This window comes from Zalophus californianus, chromosome 2 (assembly GCF_009762305.2).
Source record: "Zalophus californianus isolate mZalCal1 chromosome 2, mZalCal1.pri.v2, whole genome shotgun sequence".
Taxonomy (NCBI): domain Eukaryota; kingdom Metazoa; phylum Chordata; class Mammalia; order Carnivora; family Otariidae; genus Zalophus; species Zalophus californianus.
The window spans coordinates 136,065,540-136,082,459 of NC_045596.1; the positions used below are offsets into that span (position 1 = coordinate 136,065,540).

The 16,920-nt window shown below is 30.7% G+C and overlaps 1 protein-coding gene across 2 annotated transcripts in view; it reads right to left on the bottom strand.

The window, feature by feature from the left end:
* Positions 1-16,920, bottom strand: part of FSTL5 (follistatin like 5) — a 741,602-nt gene that overhangs the window by 99,764 nt on the left and 624,918 nt on the right. For both annotated transcript variants that reach the window (XM_027597352.2, XM_027597351.2), the window contains exons 11-12: positions 13,329-13,355; positions 2,945-3,063 (exon numbers count right to left, since the gene is read on the bottom strand). In XM_027597352.2, the coding sequence (XP_027453153.2) occupies positions 2,945-3,063; positions 13,329-13,355 (146 nt within the window). The remainder of the gene's footprint in view (positions 1-2,944; positions 3,064-13,328; positions 13,356-16,920) is intronic.

A 16,920-nucleotide genomic window follows, 5' to 3' on the forward strand; every position in this document is an offset into this window, starting at 1 on the left:
AATCTTTAAAAAAAATAAAAAACACATTGATAGTCGCTTTCAAAAGTACAAATCTGACATTTCTTATTCTTTTTGCTTACTCTTCCATTAGAGTATTAAAATATTTGTAAATTTTTGTTTTATATAATATAGATAGCTAACTTATCCTTATATTTTCTTTCATTTTGCATTATAAATTCTTAGCATAAACTCATATATAGGATGAATATAAGATGTCTATAGGCTGTAATTTGGAAAATCTGATGCAATAAATTAGTTCTTCATAACTATCCTTGCTTTGACACTCATTGTTGATGTATGCTTGCAGATAAGGGTTCTCAGGTTGAAGGAAATGAGTGAAGTCTGTCATCATGGGGTTGGTTTTCACTTCTTCAATTTTTAATATTTATAGAAAATTATATATAATTTATATACATATGTATGTAATTTCTCACTATATATAGCCAGATATATAGAGAAAGATAGATAAACATAATCCTATGTAGTTTCAACTTTAGTTGTTTTAGGGGAAGTCTATGTATTCAAAAGCTTTAAAAAGAGAAATTCAGGTAAGTAAACTCACATCCCTATTGTCCAGACATGTCACAAAAGTGTCACATCAAGTTTTTGCTTGCTTTTTAAGCTTTAGATCCTATATAGTTAAATTAACTCATCCGAAGCCATTAAGACATGTTCTAAAAAAGCACATTCTTTAAGGTTTGCATTGAACCAAATTGCATTAAACCATTAACCGGTACTCTGGAATAGCCCACTTGTAATGTAGAAAGAAAATTCTTTGTCTTTACATTTGCAAATCAAATTCATGAGGTGACAGTTTTGTAATGAAAAGTATGGATTCCCCAGATTATCTTATTAGTGTTAATAACCGAAGTTTCAAATTCTGCGATATAACCAACACATCTGTGTCAGCTACAAAACTGCTGGTCCTATAGGACTCAGATATATACTCTGCAAAATTATTTTGCTTTGATTTAAATCATTTTGATGCTATATTTCCTATATCTGTGTGTTAACCCAGATTTTTCATCCATAATGTTTTTATGAAAATATGAATGTGGTATAAAATTGCATGATTTGTTTTATCACAAGCAAATATTTATATTTTCTTATATGCATTTATTTATTTACACACTCATATGTACCTTATTCAAAATGGTCTTAGTTATATGATTATAAAACAAAACAAAATAGTATATGCAATTTAAAATGTTGTCTTACTTGTTAAACTATAGCTTAGCAAAGATGATAATTCCATTTAGCAATTTAGCTTATAACTGAAATACTTTTAAATTAAAAATGGTTTCATTTATTTTATTTTATTTTAAAGATTTATTTATTTTTTTGAGAGAAAGAGAGCGTGATCACATGCACGTGCACACCAGTGTTGGGAGGGGCAGAGGGTGAGAACCTTCAAGCAGACTTCGTGCTAAGCATGGAGCCCAACAAGGGGCTCCATCTCATGACCCATGAGACCATGACCTGACCAGAAAACAAGAGTTGGATGCTTAACTGACTGAGCCACCCAGGCACCCTAACATGGTTTCATTTCTTTTAAACAATCATAGACATATTGAGTTAAATTATTTCCTTTATTTAAAGTAAGACGTCTTTTCCTATAAAATATCTGGAAGGAAGCTGGACTATCTTATCTCACCCATATATTTTTTTTCTTATTATTTTAGGGCATAGCTTTAAAGTGTAAATTGTTGTCTCCATATATCAATATATGACAACAACACTGGCTAGGCTGAAAATAGGAATTCAAAGTAAAAAATCTAAACAATGGCATTAAATATTTATTTTGCTCATATTTCATGGCCATGCCAACCTTAAAAATGAAACACTAAAAACAGTGAGTGTCAAAGCAAGGATAGTTATGAAGAACTAATTTACTGCATCAGAGTTTCCAAATCAAGCCTATGGAAATCTTATATTCATCCTATATATGAGTTTATGCTAAGAATGCATAATGCAAAATGAAAGAAAATATAAGGATAAGTTAGCTTTCCTATATTATATAAAACAAAAATTTATAAAGAATTTAATACTCTAATGAAAGAGTAAGCAAAAAGAGTAAGAAATGTCAGATTTGTACTTTTGAGAGCAACTATCAATGTGTTTTTTACTTATTTTTATTTTTATTTTTATATTATATATCAAGAGAGGTTCCATGACGAGGTCTACCAATATCTTATTTTATTTTGGGTGTTTGGTACATGTTCAAACTTGTGTGTGAACACATAAATAACATAGTTACTTTAATATTACATATTTTGGATGTATACATGTTTATGTGGAGAGATACATATAGCTATGGCAATCTAAAATAATTACAATTTATTGTTATCTTATTAAAATACAGTCTCTAATACATATAATCAATACCTATTTTGTTAAGATATTATTTTACTTTCTGAATGCTGTACCAATATTTTACAGAAAAAAAACTTTCTGGGATGGGCAAGGTACACATAAATAAAGAATTAATATTTGTCTCTATAAATCTAAAGTATTCATTCCATTGAGACCTCATAAAAATGAGATGAAAAATAAAAGGGAATCAATATTTATAAAGCAACTAATAGACCCCAATTTCCCATCAGATTATTTGCATGCTATTATCTTTCATTTTGTTAAAGTAACCATTGCCTCCAAAAATGTGAGACATTCTAAATTAAGGAGTAAAGTTATTACTCTGTGTTCATTCTATGTATTTCACTTCTATTGCCTTTATTTTAATTACAACAAGTAATTAGGAATCCAGAACATACCATCTTTCCTCCTCACATATTAAACCGGTATAGAATAACACCCAGTATCACAGTTTTAATATTCTCCTCCCCAAATATCTTATATATGCATGGATTTCATTGTGTTTCCTAAATATAATTCTACTTAACAAAACTGCAGCATAAAACTGCAAAGGAAGTTTTTAAATACTTACCTGAAATCCGAGGAGCTTTTCACTAGGCTTAATGTGCCTCTGAAATTCACATTCTATCGGTTGTATCACTTTGATTCCATCTTCATAAAAAACATAGAACATGTTCCCAATTCCCAGACCTTAGGAATAAAAACACATTCAAAATTTCAAAATAAAATTATCAGAAAACTTTACAACCCAAACTCAGTGCTCTTCATAATACCAGCAGGAGATCGATTTGTAAAGTTGTGTAATGTTAATAAAGCAAACCATGAAGGCTTTACCATACACCAAAGCAACTTTCTGATATTATGCAGACATTCTACTTTATTCTCCCTAACCTGCAATTCAGTGATTTATTTAACATAATTCAATAAATATTTCAGATAAAAAATGAATTTTATAAACTCTTTGATACATAGATTATGTCTGAGACCATCTCCCATTTAATTTAGGTGTTGATTACAGAATAAAAATATTTTTGAAGAATTATATTTATTGTATATTTTTATTAGAATTCCCTAGGGAAAATAGAATTTCATTCTTTGTAGAAATTTAGTTCACATAAAGACTATTAAAAACAAAAAGACCAAGTCCTCCAGATTTTGGAGAATATATATTTTCCTAAAATACCCTTTGTAAACGTAATCCTCCATAGAGGTCTTTGATTTCAGTTGTATACCGGCAAAGTTTGGGATCTATTTCTATATTTTAAAACTTGTATGAATTTACTGTCTTAGAAAAATCTGAGTAATGATTTAAATCATACTTTTGATTTTGTTCACACTACAGATTTGGGTGTATGATATCTCAGCAATTCATCTCACTTTCTTTATCAAACCACACAAAACGGGCACAGGACACTACAATTTGACAGCTGGAATGCAGTTGGGGTTAACTGATGCCTGCACCTGGGGAGCATCTGTATATTCCATATATTCCTGTTCTCTTTGTCTCCTCTGCTTCTGCTTTGTTCCAACATGGCCAGACCTAAGCGCATACAGTCCTTTCCTTTTCTGGTCCTCACCCGTTCTCTTGCCCAGCTGTACTGGTTTGTACAATGATATTTACTCAGTCTAAATATAGCATACACCATTCAATGAGAGCATGTGTTCTTTAAAAGATAAGTAATGATATTCAAATCTTGGTAGTTTGAAAAGCCAAACCATTGCTGCTTAAAAGGTTTACATTCTAAAAATATTGATAAAAAGAAAGATTTTATTTAAATACACAAATTCCCCAAGCATCATTTTCATTTTGATTGATAATATCTGCAAGGTTTATTAAGTCAAGCCTGAGGACCATGATAAAGGTGTACTGATTCATAAAAATATTTGTTTATTCAACTTAAACCATATTTACTCTTATTAAATATGTTCCTGGTTAATAAAAAATAAGTCTCCAACTTTGTCCGTCAAGCCATATATCCATCTATTCTTATGATTTAGAGGCAAATGTATTCAAGCATAATTATGACTTTATTCGTGTTTATACATAGTGGCTATAATTTTCTTTTAGCACATGAAATTATTTCTATATAATATGCTTATGCATTTTAAGTGACTCCAGATTGTTTTGACACATCTTATTGTTTTATAAATATTTGATAGCACTCATATTTTAAAACATGCAATCTTTATTAGTTAATTATGTATTATAATTCCAGAGAGCACTACATTATGATGGAATATTCCTGAACAATAGAAAAACTCACAAAAACTAAATTCAAGTCATATTTTTCATAAAATAAATTTAGTAGTTGTCAGTTCTTATTTATAATTATAGTCTTGCATAAAGGAATGTAAGTTCTATGCCCAAAAGATAAAACCTTAAAAAGTCAGTTTTTACTCAAAAACAATCGATTCTTATCAGCAAGCTTCCATGTCAACGCTAACATAGGACTACATGTCAGTGACTATCAATTTAACAGTATAGGTTGTTGAAACTTGGGAATACGACCAGATCGCAATGGGGTACCTATTTTTCAGCTGTGTCAGTTACATACTATGTTTGATGATTTTTTACAAAGCTCCTAAAATTTTTAATGAACATGCCTCTCCTTTCCTTCAGCAGCTGCAAAATTCTGCTCCCCAATCAGGAATTCGAATGTGTTTGAAGCTGACAAATACTGTAGGTCCAGACTACAAAGTTCCCTGAAATATTTCTGCCCTTATGCAAATGGACACTTTCATTGTGTTAATTACCATAATCTGTACAAAATACAGTCAGTGGGATTCCACTGCATTGTTGCACTGATGAAATTTCTGAGCTGTATTTTCCTCTAAAACCCAGTTAATCCATCCAAATCACTTGTTCAAATCTCAAGTCTATTTTCTTACTTTTTATATGAGTTACACATTCAGCGTTTTTATAAAGCATGAACCACTTTCCAAGTTACAGGTTATTGAAGAAATACAGATTTCATTATGCAAGGTTTACTTTGTTTTTGAACTTTAATGTTTTCAGTGGAAATAAAGCTTTTCAATGTTGATGAATAGTAATGACAAAAAAATACCATATATAAATATATTAGCTAAAATAGTAATTATAAAATAAGTATCTTTTAATCATTCTGCTATGAATTAAAATTTTATGTATACCCTTAGAGTCGTCTATGAATTCCTCCTCTTGCTAACCACAAGAGGTATGTTTACCTTTTTTTTTTTTGGCTAGGGAAATTTTTTTTTAAAGATTTTATTTATCCATTTGAGAGAGAGAAAGCAAACATGAACAGGGGGAAGGGAAAGGGCAGAGGAAGAAGCAGACTCCCCGCTGAGGAGGGAGCCCAGTGTGGGGGCTGGATGTCAGGACCCTGGGATCATACTCTGAGCTTAACTGACTGAGCCACCCAAGCACCCCTTGGCTAGAGAAATTTTTTAAATCAAGTTTTCTGTAGGTTTTAGCAGCAGAACTCATTATCTGAATATATGATACAGATGTTTCTTTTTAAATTTACTGCTATAATATTATACCTATATACATTTATTATGATTACACTGGGCACAGAATAATATAAAGTACCTGATAATGAAGATGTGAGAAATTAAAGGCATAAGCAGATTTTCATTTGGAGCATTCATTAGCTTTATTTAAATTTAATTAAATTTAAATAAATTTATTTAATATATATTTAATTTATTTATAATTATATATAATATATATAAGTATATATTATATGTTATTATTATATATATTTTATATATTATTATTATTTTTTAAGATTTTATTTATTTATTTGAGAGAGAGAATGAGAGAGAGAGAGAGAGAGAGAGCACATGAGAGGAGGGAGGGTTAGAGGGAGAAGCAGACTCCCTGCTGAGCAGGGAACCCGATGCGGGACTTGATCCTAGAACTCCAGGATCATGACCTGAGCCAAAGGCAGTCACTTAACCAACTGAGCCACCCAGGCGTGCTTATATATTATTATTATATATTACATATTATATTATATATTATACATATAATATATATTATATATTATACATATAATTATAATATATAATTATATATTAAATATATAAATATAATATATATATTTAATTTAATTTAATATATATTTAAAATAATTTAAATAAATTTAAATTTAAATTTATTTATTTAAATAAAATAATATTTAAATAAAATAATAATGTATTAGTGTATGTTCACTACAGCTGTTAAATTTCCATGTCCAAACTTTTTTTTTTTTGGATGGGAGAATGTAACAGAGAGATAAACTCCATTCTCTGGTTTTGAACAGCTCAGAGGCCAATCATGGCTCTACACCTCACTATTGTACCATAGGAAAGTTATTCAGTCTATGTCATAATTTCCCCATCTCAAGTTTGGAGATAATAATTATACTTATGTCATACAGCTATTGTAAGAATCAAATTTGTTGGGGAAAGTAAAACATTTAGCAGAGTGACTGGCACATAGTAAAATTTCAAAAAATGGTACTGTCGCTATTTTTATGGCAGACATTATCTCTTCTCTTTAAACATTAATAAAAATTGGTGAAATGGTATATAACCAGATTTTGATTTCTGTTTCCATTTTTTCCTCAAATCTATACTGTGAGATATACTACTACATTTCAGTTTTCTATGATATCAAATTCTATGAATCTATGAGCCTGATAAAAGATCAACTTCATTTCCTAGTAGGCAATTCTCATAGTTAATCCTTTCAGGGGGTCTGCAAAGTCAAAACTATTTTCGTAATAATACTAAGGTGTCATTTGCATTTTTCTCTCTCATTCTCACAAATTAGATTCTTCCAAATGTTTTAGAGTGTACCTTTTGACAGGCTACATGACATATGATGTAATGAGTGATAGCACAACTATTTAGTGCAGAAGCAGATATAGGCATCCAGCATCTTCTATTCAGTCAGACATTAAAAAGATTTGCAAAATGAAAAACAGCGTATCTTCATTTTTTAAAATATAGCCTTAAAACTGTGTTATTTATGGGTACTTATAATGAATCTATTATGGTTATTTTCAATAAATTAATAAAATATCTTTAATGTTTCTCTGTTTTATTTCTAATATGGTAAATATTGGTGGATAGGAATAACCCAGATAAACAAAAGCTTTTGAGTTCTCAATAATTTTGAAGAATGCAAAGTGGTTCTGAGTCCCAAAAAGTTTAATAACCATGTAGGTTTCAATTACAGTTCTCTCTTCATTCATGCATTGTATTGCAGGATATTACAAATGTCCCTAGCTGTAGTTAAAAGCTTCACCACTCTCGTCACAGTAAAGATCGGCAATATATGCAGCCTCTAGTTTCTTTTTCATCCCCCAGTGAAGATAGACACATGTACTTTGTCTTTTCAGGGTCGATTGTTAATCTAATGGAGTACAGTGGCTCCAGAAAGTGATCCATAATTTGTTTGTTCCTTGTGAGTTTTCTTTTTGCCTTTTCTTTCTCTACAGAGAAAGGACACAAGTAAGAATTACTTCCATTCTTGTAAGAGGGAAGTATTTCCCAGAGGATTTTCTAATCAATACTGCACCTTTAAATAAGTGAATGGGCTGAGAAAAAAATAGATGCAATGCACATGTCTGTCTCAATCCTTAGGATTGCTGCTCATGAATAACAGCATATCGTGATAATATAATGATATTATTTCTTATATATAGCATATATATTACATCATTTATATCAATGATAAAATGTGGTTAATTTCTAATTACAGGATGGACAACAATAACAAAAGATAGTCAATAATGAAAGATATTTTGTGGTGATATTTGTCTTCCTCTGATTTAAATTGCTATTGCTTTAGGATTTAAGTTATGGTCAAGAGCAAATTATAATCATGAGATGCCGTGATTTGGTAACCAATGAAAGATAATTCAATAAGTTTTAATGTTATAAAGTCCTTCATTAGTTGACTTTATTCTTTTCACTTTTGTGTTTCTCATCTTGAATAACTTAGCGGGGAAAGATTGTTGGCTCATGAATATTCCCATGTTTTGTAACTTTGTCTTTGGAGATAAAAACTTTTTTACACACAAAGTAGCATCATTTCACTGCACCTCAAAAAGATCTTTATATTATGTTCAACTAAAATAAAACTATTTAATTCTTGCGAGAAAGTGAGTGTTTGTATCAAGCTCTTTATCAGCCACTATTAATCCAGCAACTAGGTGCTATTTGCCTGGTCAGAGTGATGTTATCTAAAATCAGTCCATTTGATGGACGCCTGGGTGGCTCAGTTGGTTAAGCGACTGCCTTTGGCTCAGGTCATGATCCTGGAGTCCCGGGATCAAGTCCCACATTGGGCTCCCTGCTCAGCAGGGAGTCTGCTTCTCCCTCTGACCCTCTTCCCTCTTGTGCTATCTCTCATTCTCTCTCTCTCAAATAATAAATAAAATCTTAAAAAATAAATAAATAAATAAAATCAGTCCATTTGAGTCAGTATACCATTTCCTGAACTTCCAAAGATCTGCTGAAAAAGCTGAGTGCAAATCTGCATGATTAATTTCACATTTAACGATTAACATAGCAAAGGTTATAATAGAGTATTTGTGCTATATAATTAATGTTAGTTGGGGTCATATATTTAATTATATATGTACCCATGTGTATAAATGTATGTATGTATACATCTAGCATATATATACATATTTATGTGTATGTATATACACATATATCTGCAAATGGGTATATGTCGTCAGATCACAATTTTGATTTGAAAACCTTTTTAATGAAAGAATATAAAACACTAAAAAGTTTAGGTTGAGGTTAGTATTTAAAGCAACGATAGTGGACTGGCTAATGAAAATACCGAGAACTTGATCACGATTTAATTGGCATCATGTACTGATTGTTAGAAGGCATGGTCTCTACGTCTCCACAATGCTATGACTTTCTAAGCTTAATGCATTCAGGAGCCTTAACGCTCTGAAAATTTTTTCATTTTAAATAATTCATCAATATTACCGTGAAGCAGTAATCTGGTCCTGAGAATCTCAGCATTTCTTTTCTCTAAAAATAAATTTGAGAAGCTTATGGAACTTACAAAGGTGGTATATATTAGGCTGTATTTCCCAACCTCCCTTGCAAGTATAATAGTCTAGCCAGTGAAATGTGAGTAATTTCAGGCTGAAGAACTTAAAAACTGACATGCTTGCCATATTCCCTTTCCCCCACTTTCGTGACATTATAGGTCACAAAGCTAATCAGATTACAGTGTAACATATAATCTTTGTTGTAAGATTTCCCTGTAATTTCTTTTTTTTTTAAAGATTTATTTATTTATTTTGAGAGAGTGAGAATGAGAGAGAGAAAGATAGTACATGAAACGGGGGAGAGTTAGAGGGAGAAGCAGGCTCCTTGCTGAGCAGGGAGCCCGATGCGGGACTCGATCACGGGACTCCAGGATCATGACCTGAGCCAAAGGCAGTCACTTAACCGACTGAGTCACCCAGGTGCCCCAGATTTCCCTGTAATTTCTATTTGCATTTTATTGGTAGGTGTCAATGAGCCTGACTAATATAGTGATTTACATGAATCTTTTCTATATTTTCATGTGAATAGATTCATAAATATTTACAAGGAATAGAAGGGACATTCAATTTTTATAAACATAGAAATTATTTGTTTGGCTTTCAAAGCATTAGATGTCATATCCATTCAGTTTTTCCTGAAGTAATCTTTATATATATATATTCAATATTGATCCTATATTCATCAAAATAATTCCATGTTATAACAAATTTAGGAAATACTATACTATTAGTGAACCATCTTACATCTCTCCTTTGAGCTTGAACTTAGCATATTCAAGTTAAGATTAATTCATCAATGAGTAAAATGGCTTAAAGTTCTTTATTTTAGTGCTTATCTAAATCAAAACATGTATTATTAAGACCATAAAATATATTCCTAAACTGTTGTCAACTAAATAAACTTTAAGATGTACTTTATTAGATTATATTTTATTACAAGATCATAAAAAATATTGTAGAAGGAAACCAAACAGTGGATCTTCTAATGTATATTTTCAAATCATATAGTAAAATTAGTTATCAATAAGAATGATTAAGACTTTAACTTACTAGATCAAAATTTTCTTTAGGGACAATATTCCTATCTTTATATTTCCAGTATTTTCAAAGTGTTTTGCATTTAATAGGCTCTTTAAAATATTTGTCAATAAGTGAGTGACATATTTCCTCTTTTAACAATGTCTTTCTGCACTCCTGCAAACCACAATGATGACTGGAAAAGAACTGGAAGAAGAACGCAGAGAAGTAGTGGACTCTGTGTTTCAAGCTTAAATATCCATGAGATTCCGAAGATAATACATATTAAATTAGTAAAATCAATTTAGGTTACAAAGTCCTGATTAAGCTAGATTCTGATGCTCATGTTTAAAAAATAATTCTTCAGCTAAACAAAATTTTATGGTTTTAATAATTGCTTATAAGTACAATGACATTATGAGAAGTTTATCATTTTTAACTATCTTTCCAATATTTATCTTTGAATGCCTGAAATTGGAATTTCCCAGTTGGTTCTCTCTGGGATAAATTTCTCTTGGCCATGGTAAAGAGGCAAGCATGCAAAGAGAAAACATTACTACGGTGGAAATGAGAATAGATCTTGGAATTATGTAGTTCGTATTTGTTATTATTCTATCCTTTAAAAATAAAGGTAAAAAAAGTTTTTGGAAGTTTTAGTTAGCTATTATTTTAATTACTTTTTATGAAATAATTGTATATACTGTTAGGATTCGGTGATTCCTCAAGGTGGTCTATTATCTCTGGCCACCACTACTATTATTACATGCAATCATTTCTAATTGTAATGCCTTGCCAATAACTGTGGCATTGTAAAAAATAATTTACAGATTCTTATGAATTTAAATCAGGCATATTGTTTTCTCAAGTCTATTATGTTAAATCTTGTTTATTCTAAGAAACAACAAAGGACCCTGATGACAATTGCACATGAAATAAAAGATTTAAAAACTTGACCCCCCCAAAAATAAAAACTTTACCCAAAGGTATTTATTATATATGTCTTAAAACTATCTGCAAAATATACTAAATAACTATTATTTCTCAAGGACATATTCTCTGTCAAACAAAGTTATGAAGAGTAAGCAAATCATTGATTGATGGAGAATAATTATTGAGAGCATACATGTTAAAAAACCTAACAGAAGAACATTTTATATAGATAAAAATGGTTTCATATAATGAATATCAGGGTGATTTTAATTAATCTGGAGGTCTCATATTTTTAAAAGTAGCCTGAAGAGGGGCGCCTGGGTGGCTCAGTCGTTAAGCGTCTGCCTTCGGCTCAGGTCATGATCCTGGGGTTCTGGAATGGAGCCCCGCATCAGGCTCCCTGCTCTGTGGGAAGCCTCCTTCTCCCTCTCCCACTCCGCCTGCTTGTGTTCCCTCTCTCACTGTCTCTCTCTGTCAAATAAATAAATAAAATCTAAAAAAAACAACCACATTAAAAGTAGTCTGAAGAATATGATATTATTATTACATATTAAAATTATAATAATGTTCATGGTTGCTAGTCAAATTATAAGAAAATGTTATTTTACATACTTTAAGGACATTTACATATCACAATTTTATAAGGAAAGTGTCAACTGTATTTCAAGCAATGTGTTAGAAAAATCTGGCTCAGAAAGGTAAAATAACACATCCAGTTTTTACCAGCAATTAACCAGCAAAGCCAGAACTGTGCTACCTGATCTCTGACTACTTAGGTTTTGTTCTTTCTATTATGATGATAACATGAAATCAATTTTTAAAATGCCCAGAGATATATTTGTTTAATCTCAAGAGGGAAGAGATATAAAGAAATGTTGTTTAATAGATTTATTAATGTTAGTTTTAGTAATGACTACATTTGTATGTTCAAATGTGAAATATCTTAAGTGGAATAAAATGAGAAGGCATAGTCACACCAGAATCTCTTTAGTAAACCAGACCTTGAAGAAGCCTATACAAAAGATTTCAGAAGCAACAAATATCAAGGGGGAAAAATGGTGGTGTGCCTCATCATTGAGAACAAAACTGAGATGCTTCAATTCGCAAATTACTTGAAGCTTATGAGACAAGGCCCTCACAGGTGGCAGTGACTCCAGTTCATATGGGAAACTATAATCAGGGAGGAGAAAGTTTGTCTAGAATGGATTAGGAGGCAACATTTTGGTCATTGTTTACCAGAACTATAATGATGACTTATTGCATTTTGCTCCTAAAAATTTAACTAAAGCACGTGAGTACCTGGTCAAACACATTCTTCCCAGTCTTTACGAATAAAAATAATAATAATAATAATAATAATAAATGGAAGTGGATGCTGTTTATAGAGTGTAGCCTATATTTAAGGAACTGGTAGTAGCCCTACTGATTATAAACAACTATCCTTATTTTTCAGATAAGAAAATTGGGACATAAAGAGGCCTTTGGTTACAGAGCTGTGGAGACCAGATTTGAATCTAGATCTTTCAAGTTTACAACCCACTTTCTTAAATAATTTATTACATTCCCTTGATAAGGCAATGGTTTTTATAATTTTTTTCTAATCTAAATCAGGGTTTATACGGAAGTTATGTTTAAGTTTGCTTTTATTTCTTTGACTTAATTTTAAATTCTTAAAAGCATTTCAATATATTATAATGTACTTCATTTATATGGTTATATATCATATATATGGTTATATATCATATATATGGTTATATATCAATAATAAATCAAACTGATAAAGAGTAATAAATATTTCTAATGGTATCAGGTTTACAAAAGAATACCTATTTATAATAAAACAAAAATATTTAGTCAACATAAAAATGAATAAGGTAATTATTAAAATTGATAGTCAATAAATCCATTAAAAATTAAGCAAAATAATCACAATATAAAAATAATGGAATTTAGTACCTTCTTCTCTCCATAATATGTTAGCTACTGCAGCATGTTAAAGGAAAGAGGAGAGAAAGAAAAATGAGTAAAGAGAGCTTCAGTTGCATAATAATATAAATAACTATTAAAGAGGTCACAATCTCTAGGATAGAACATGTACATAAAAGTGGTGATGGTGAATTCAAAAAAACTACTTTGAATTAACAAAACAGTAAAATGCTGTACTAGTTAATAATGCTCTTTTCATTTCTTGAAATTGCCAATTCTTAGGAATAAAGATTTTGTTAATAAACAAAGAACATTTTATGCATCACTGGAAAGAAGGGGATATTTAGGTTATGTTATTAAAATACATCTTTAGAACAAACATTGGTAGTTAAAACTATTTAAGATAGTATACTTAAAAGTTGCTAACTGAAAAAATTATATTTTAAAAATTCTTGGTAATCACAATATGTAATATTCCTACATAATATGCAATATCCTGAGCAAGAAGAGTTCTTTTAATAAAGGATTTGAACACAGATGTAGTTTATTTTTAAGTAATATATGTTTTCACTTTTTAAACCAGACAGAATGACATATATCCAAATATATCTTGGTTAGTTCAATGCACAATAATGATTCATAGTAAATTGTTTCTGGACAATAGGTATATTACATACTATATAGAAATTAAATCAATAGAGTTAAAATATTGAGATAGAAATAAAGAAAAAAATACCAATTAGAAATATTCTCAGAGAAATGTCTACCTCCATTACTAAATCAAAGTTGCCCAAATTCTGTGTTTTCACAGCAAAATAATATGTCAAAAGAAAATGTAATTGATGTAAAATCTTATACACATCTAAATATTCCCCGAATATTTTAACCATATTAAAGCATAATCACTTTTTTTAAGCTGAATCTCCCCCACCCATGAATGTAGCAAAGCCAAGACTATACTCAGCACTCCTAGTTGGAGGCTGAAGGCCCAAGTCATCCAGTTTCAAAACCTGCTAAACATTTTAAAAATAAATTTTTGTAAAATAACATTCATCCCTTCAGGACATTTTGTGGTGCTGTTCTTGTCTACAGTGTTCTTGAAATGAATATGAAAATGATAGGTCTATTTGCAAGGAGAGGACACAGACCTCAGTAATCAGCAGTTAACCTCGATCTGGAAGTAGATGATCCTGCTCTTTAAGTTTCATCAGAATGTCCATAGTAGTCACAGTGCCTATGTCATTCACTTCATTTCATCACATAGGCATTTTATCATCTCACATCATCACAAGAAGAAAGGTGAGTACGGTACAATGAGAGACCAAATTCACATAACTTTTATTACAGTATATTATTATAATTATTTTATTATTAGTGACTATTGTCAACCTTGTACTGTAATTTAATTTATAAATTAAATTTTATCATAGATATGTGTGTATAAGAAAAAAACAACATATATGGAGTGTAGTACTATAAGCAGCTTCAGACATCCACTGGGGGTCTTGGAACATATTCTCTGAATAAGGGGGAACTACTCTATTCAGAGAAATTTAAATAATTGAGTATATTTGAAGAACAAAACTGATAGAAGCTGAGGCCAGAGATTTTTTCCATGAGTAGATCAAGAAAGTTTTTTGTACACAATGCAGAGGAGATTAAATTTTCTTCTGTAGGTTCAGGAAAGGCTGAGCCATGATTAGATTTACCTTGTTTTTTCCTGGTTTATATAAAAAAATGTAACTAGATATATGTTTCATCATATCTCCATTCATTTGCTCAGTGAGTACTGACTGAGTGCCTAACATGTGTCAGACATTGCATTCAGTGATATAATACACAGATTCCCAGGGCCCAAACTCTCTGTTAATAGAGTTTATAATCTAGTTGAGGAAAAAATAAAAATAAAAACACTATTCACAAAATGACAGAGAAAAATTTTTAAATTACACATTTAATGGTTTATGAAAGAGAGGAACAGTATTGTGAATGCTTTTAGCAGGTGGATTAAACAAAGGGAAACACTGAAAGTGAAAGATGCAAGATGAGTAAGAGTGAAGCAAGTGAGGACTGTAAGAATAAGGTTTCTAGAGAAAAGAAAAAGCCTGCACAAACCCTAGTGGCATATCAAAGCACGGCTAGTTTAAAGGAGTAAGGACAGAGATATTTTCAAGATAGGCAATCATTTAGGAGAAAGTACCACAAAATACGTGGTTTGTGATATTAACATCCAACAAGATAAAATTCAAAGTACTGCATATTGAGTTTAATATTATATAAACTAAGAACATAATATTAAAATATGAAGCAAAAGCTGTTAGGACTGGAAACAAAATTGATAAATATACACTTGTATTCTATTTCTTTAACTCATCACTCTCAGTATTTGAAAAATTAAGAGAAAAAAGACCAAGTTTCAATAATATAATTATTAAGACTGAATAAGTATTTTCATAGTGAATATTGTACTATACGAACAGAATGTTGAACTCTACAAATAAAAGTGTTTTGTTCAGATTTTCTGGAAAAATTTTCAAGAGTGCTCCCAAAGTAAACTAGAAAATGAAAAGTCTCTATATTGTAGGTATATTTCAATCAGCATAAATAGTTTAGACATTTTCAGACAAGGATAAAACAAATATGAAAATCCGTGAGAATATTTAAACACACAAAATTCTTCCATAAATTAAATATTTTTTTAAAAAATCAAATATGGCAGCACCTAGGTGGTATAGTCGGGTAATGTTTTACTCTTGGTTTTGGCTCTGATCTTGGAGTTGTGAGATGGAGCCCCATATTGGGCTCTGCACTTAGCACAGAGTCTCCTTGAGATTCTCTCCCTCTCCCTCTACTCCCCCCCCATTGATCTCTCTCTGTCTAAAATAAATTTTAAAAACTTTAAAAATAAATAAATAATAAAATATGATTACAATTAATATGAGACAACAAAAAATGAATATTCAATATGTGGACCCAAAGAGTTTTGGCTAAGAGATAATACACAGACTTAACTGATGCATTATTAAGCAAAATAGAAAGAGGGAAAAAGACAATGAGAGAGAAAGCAGAAATGGAAGCAGAACCAGGAGGAAGAAAAAAGGGAAAGAAATGGGGAGACAACGAAGATAGAAGGAATGATTGTAGCTTTGATTTTAAATTAAGGTAGATTTTTTTTGTAGTTTCAAGTTTTTAGTAAAATTACAGTTAGTTAACATGTTGTGTAATATTAGTTTCAGGAGTAGAAATCAGTGATTCATCACTTTAATGTAGAATTTTTGCTAATAAATTTGATAATCTGGATTTCACTAAAAAAATCCAAGGAAATATAAATATCCAAACTGAAATAAAGAAAAAAATTAAATAAAAATAACCATGGTACTGATTGAAACATTTTTCATTTAAATTCAGTTAATTAACATATAGTGTATTATTAGTTTCAGAGGTAGAGTTCAGTGATTCATCAGTCGTATATAACACCCAATGCTCATTATATCACATGCCCTCCTTAATGTCTATCACCAGCTATCCTATCCCCCCACTACCCTCCCCTCCAGCAACCCTGTTTGTTTCCTATGATTAAGAGTCTCTTATGGTTTGTCTCCCTCTCTGATTGTGTCTTGTT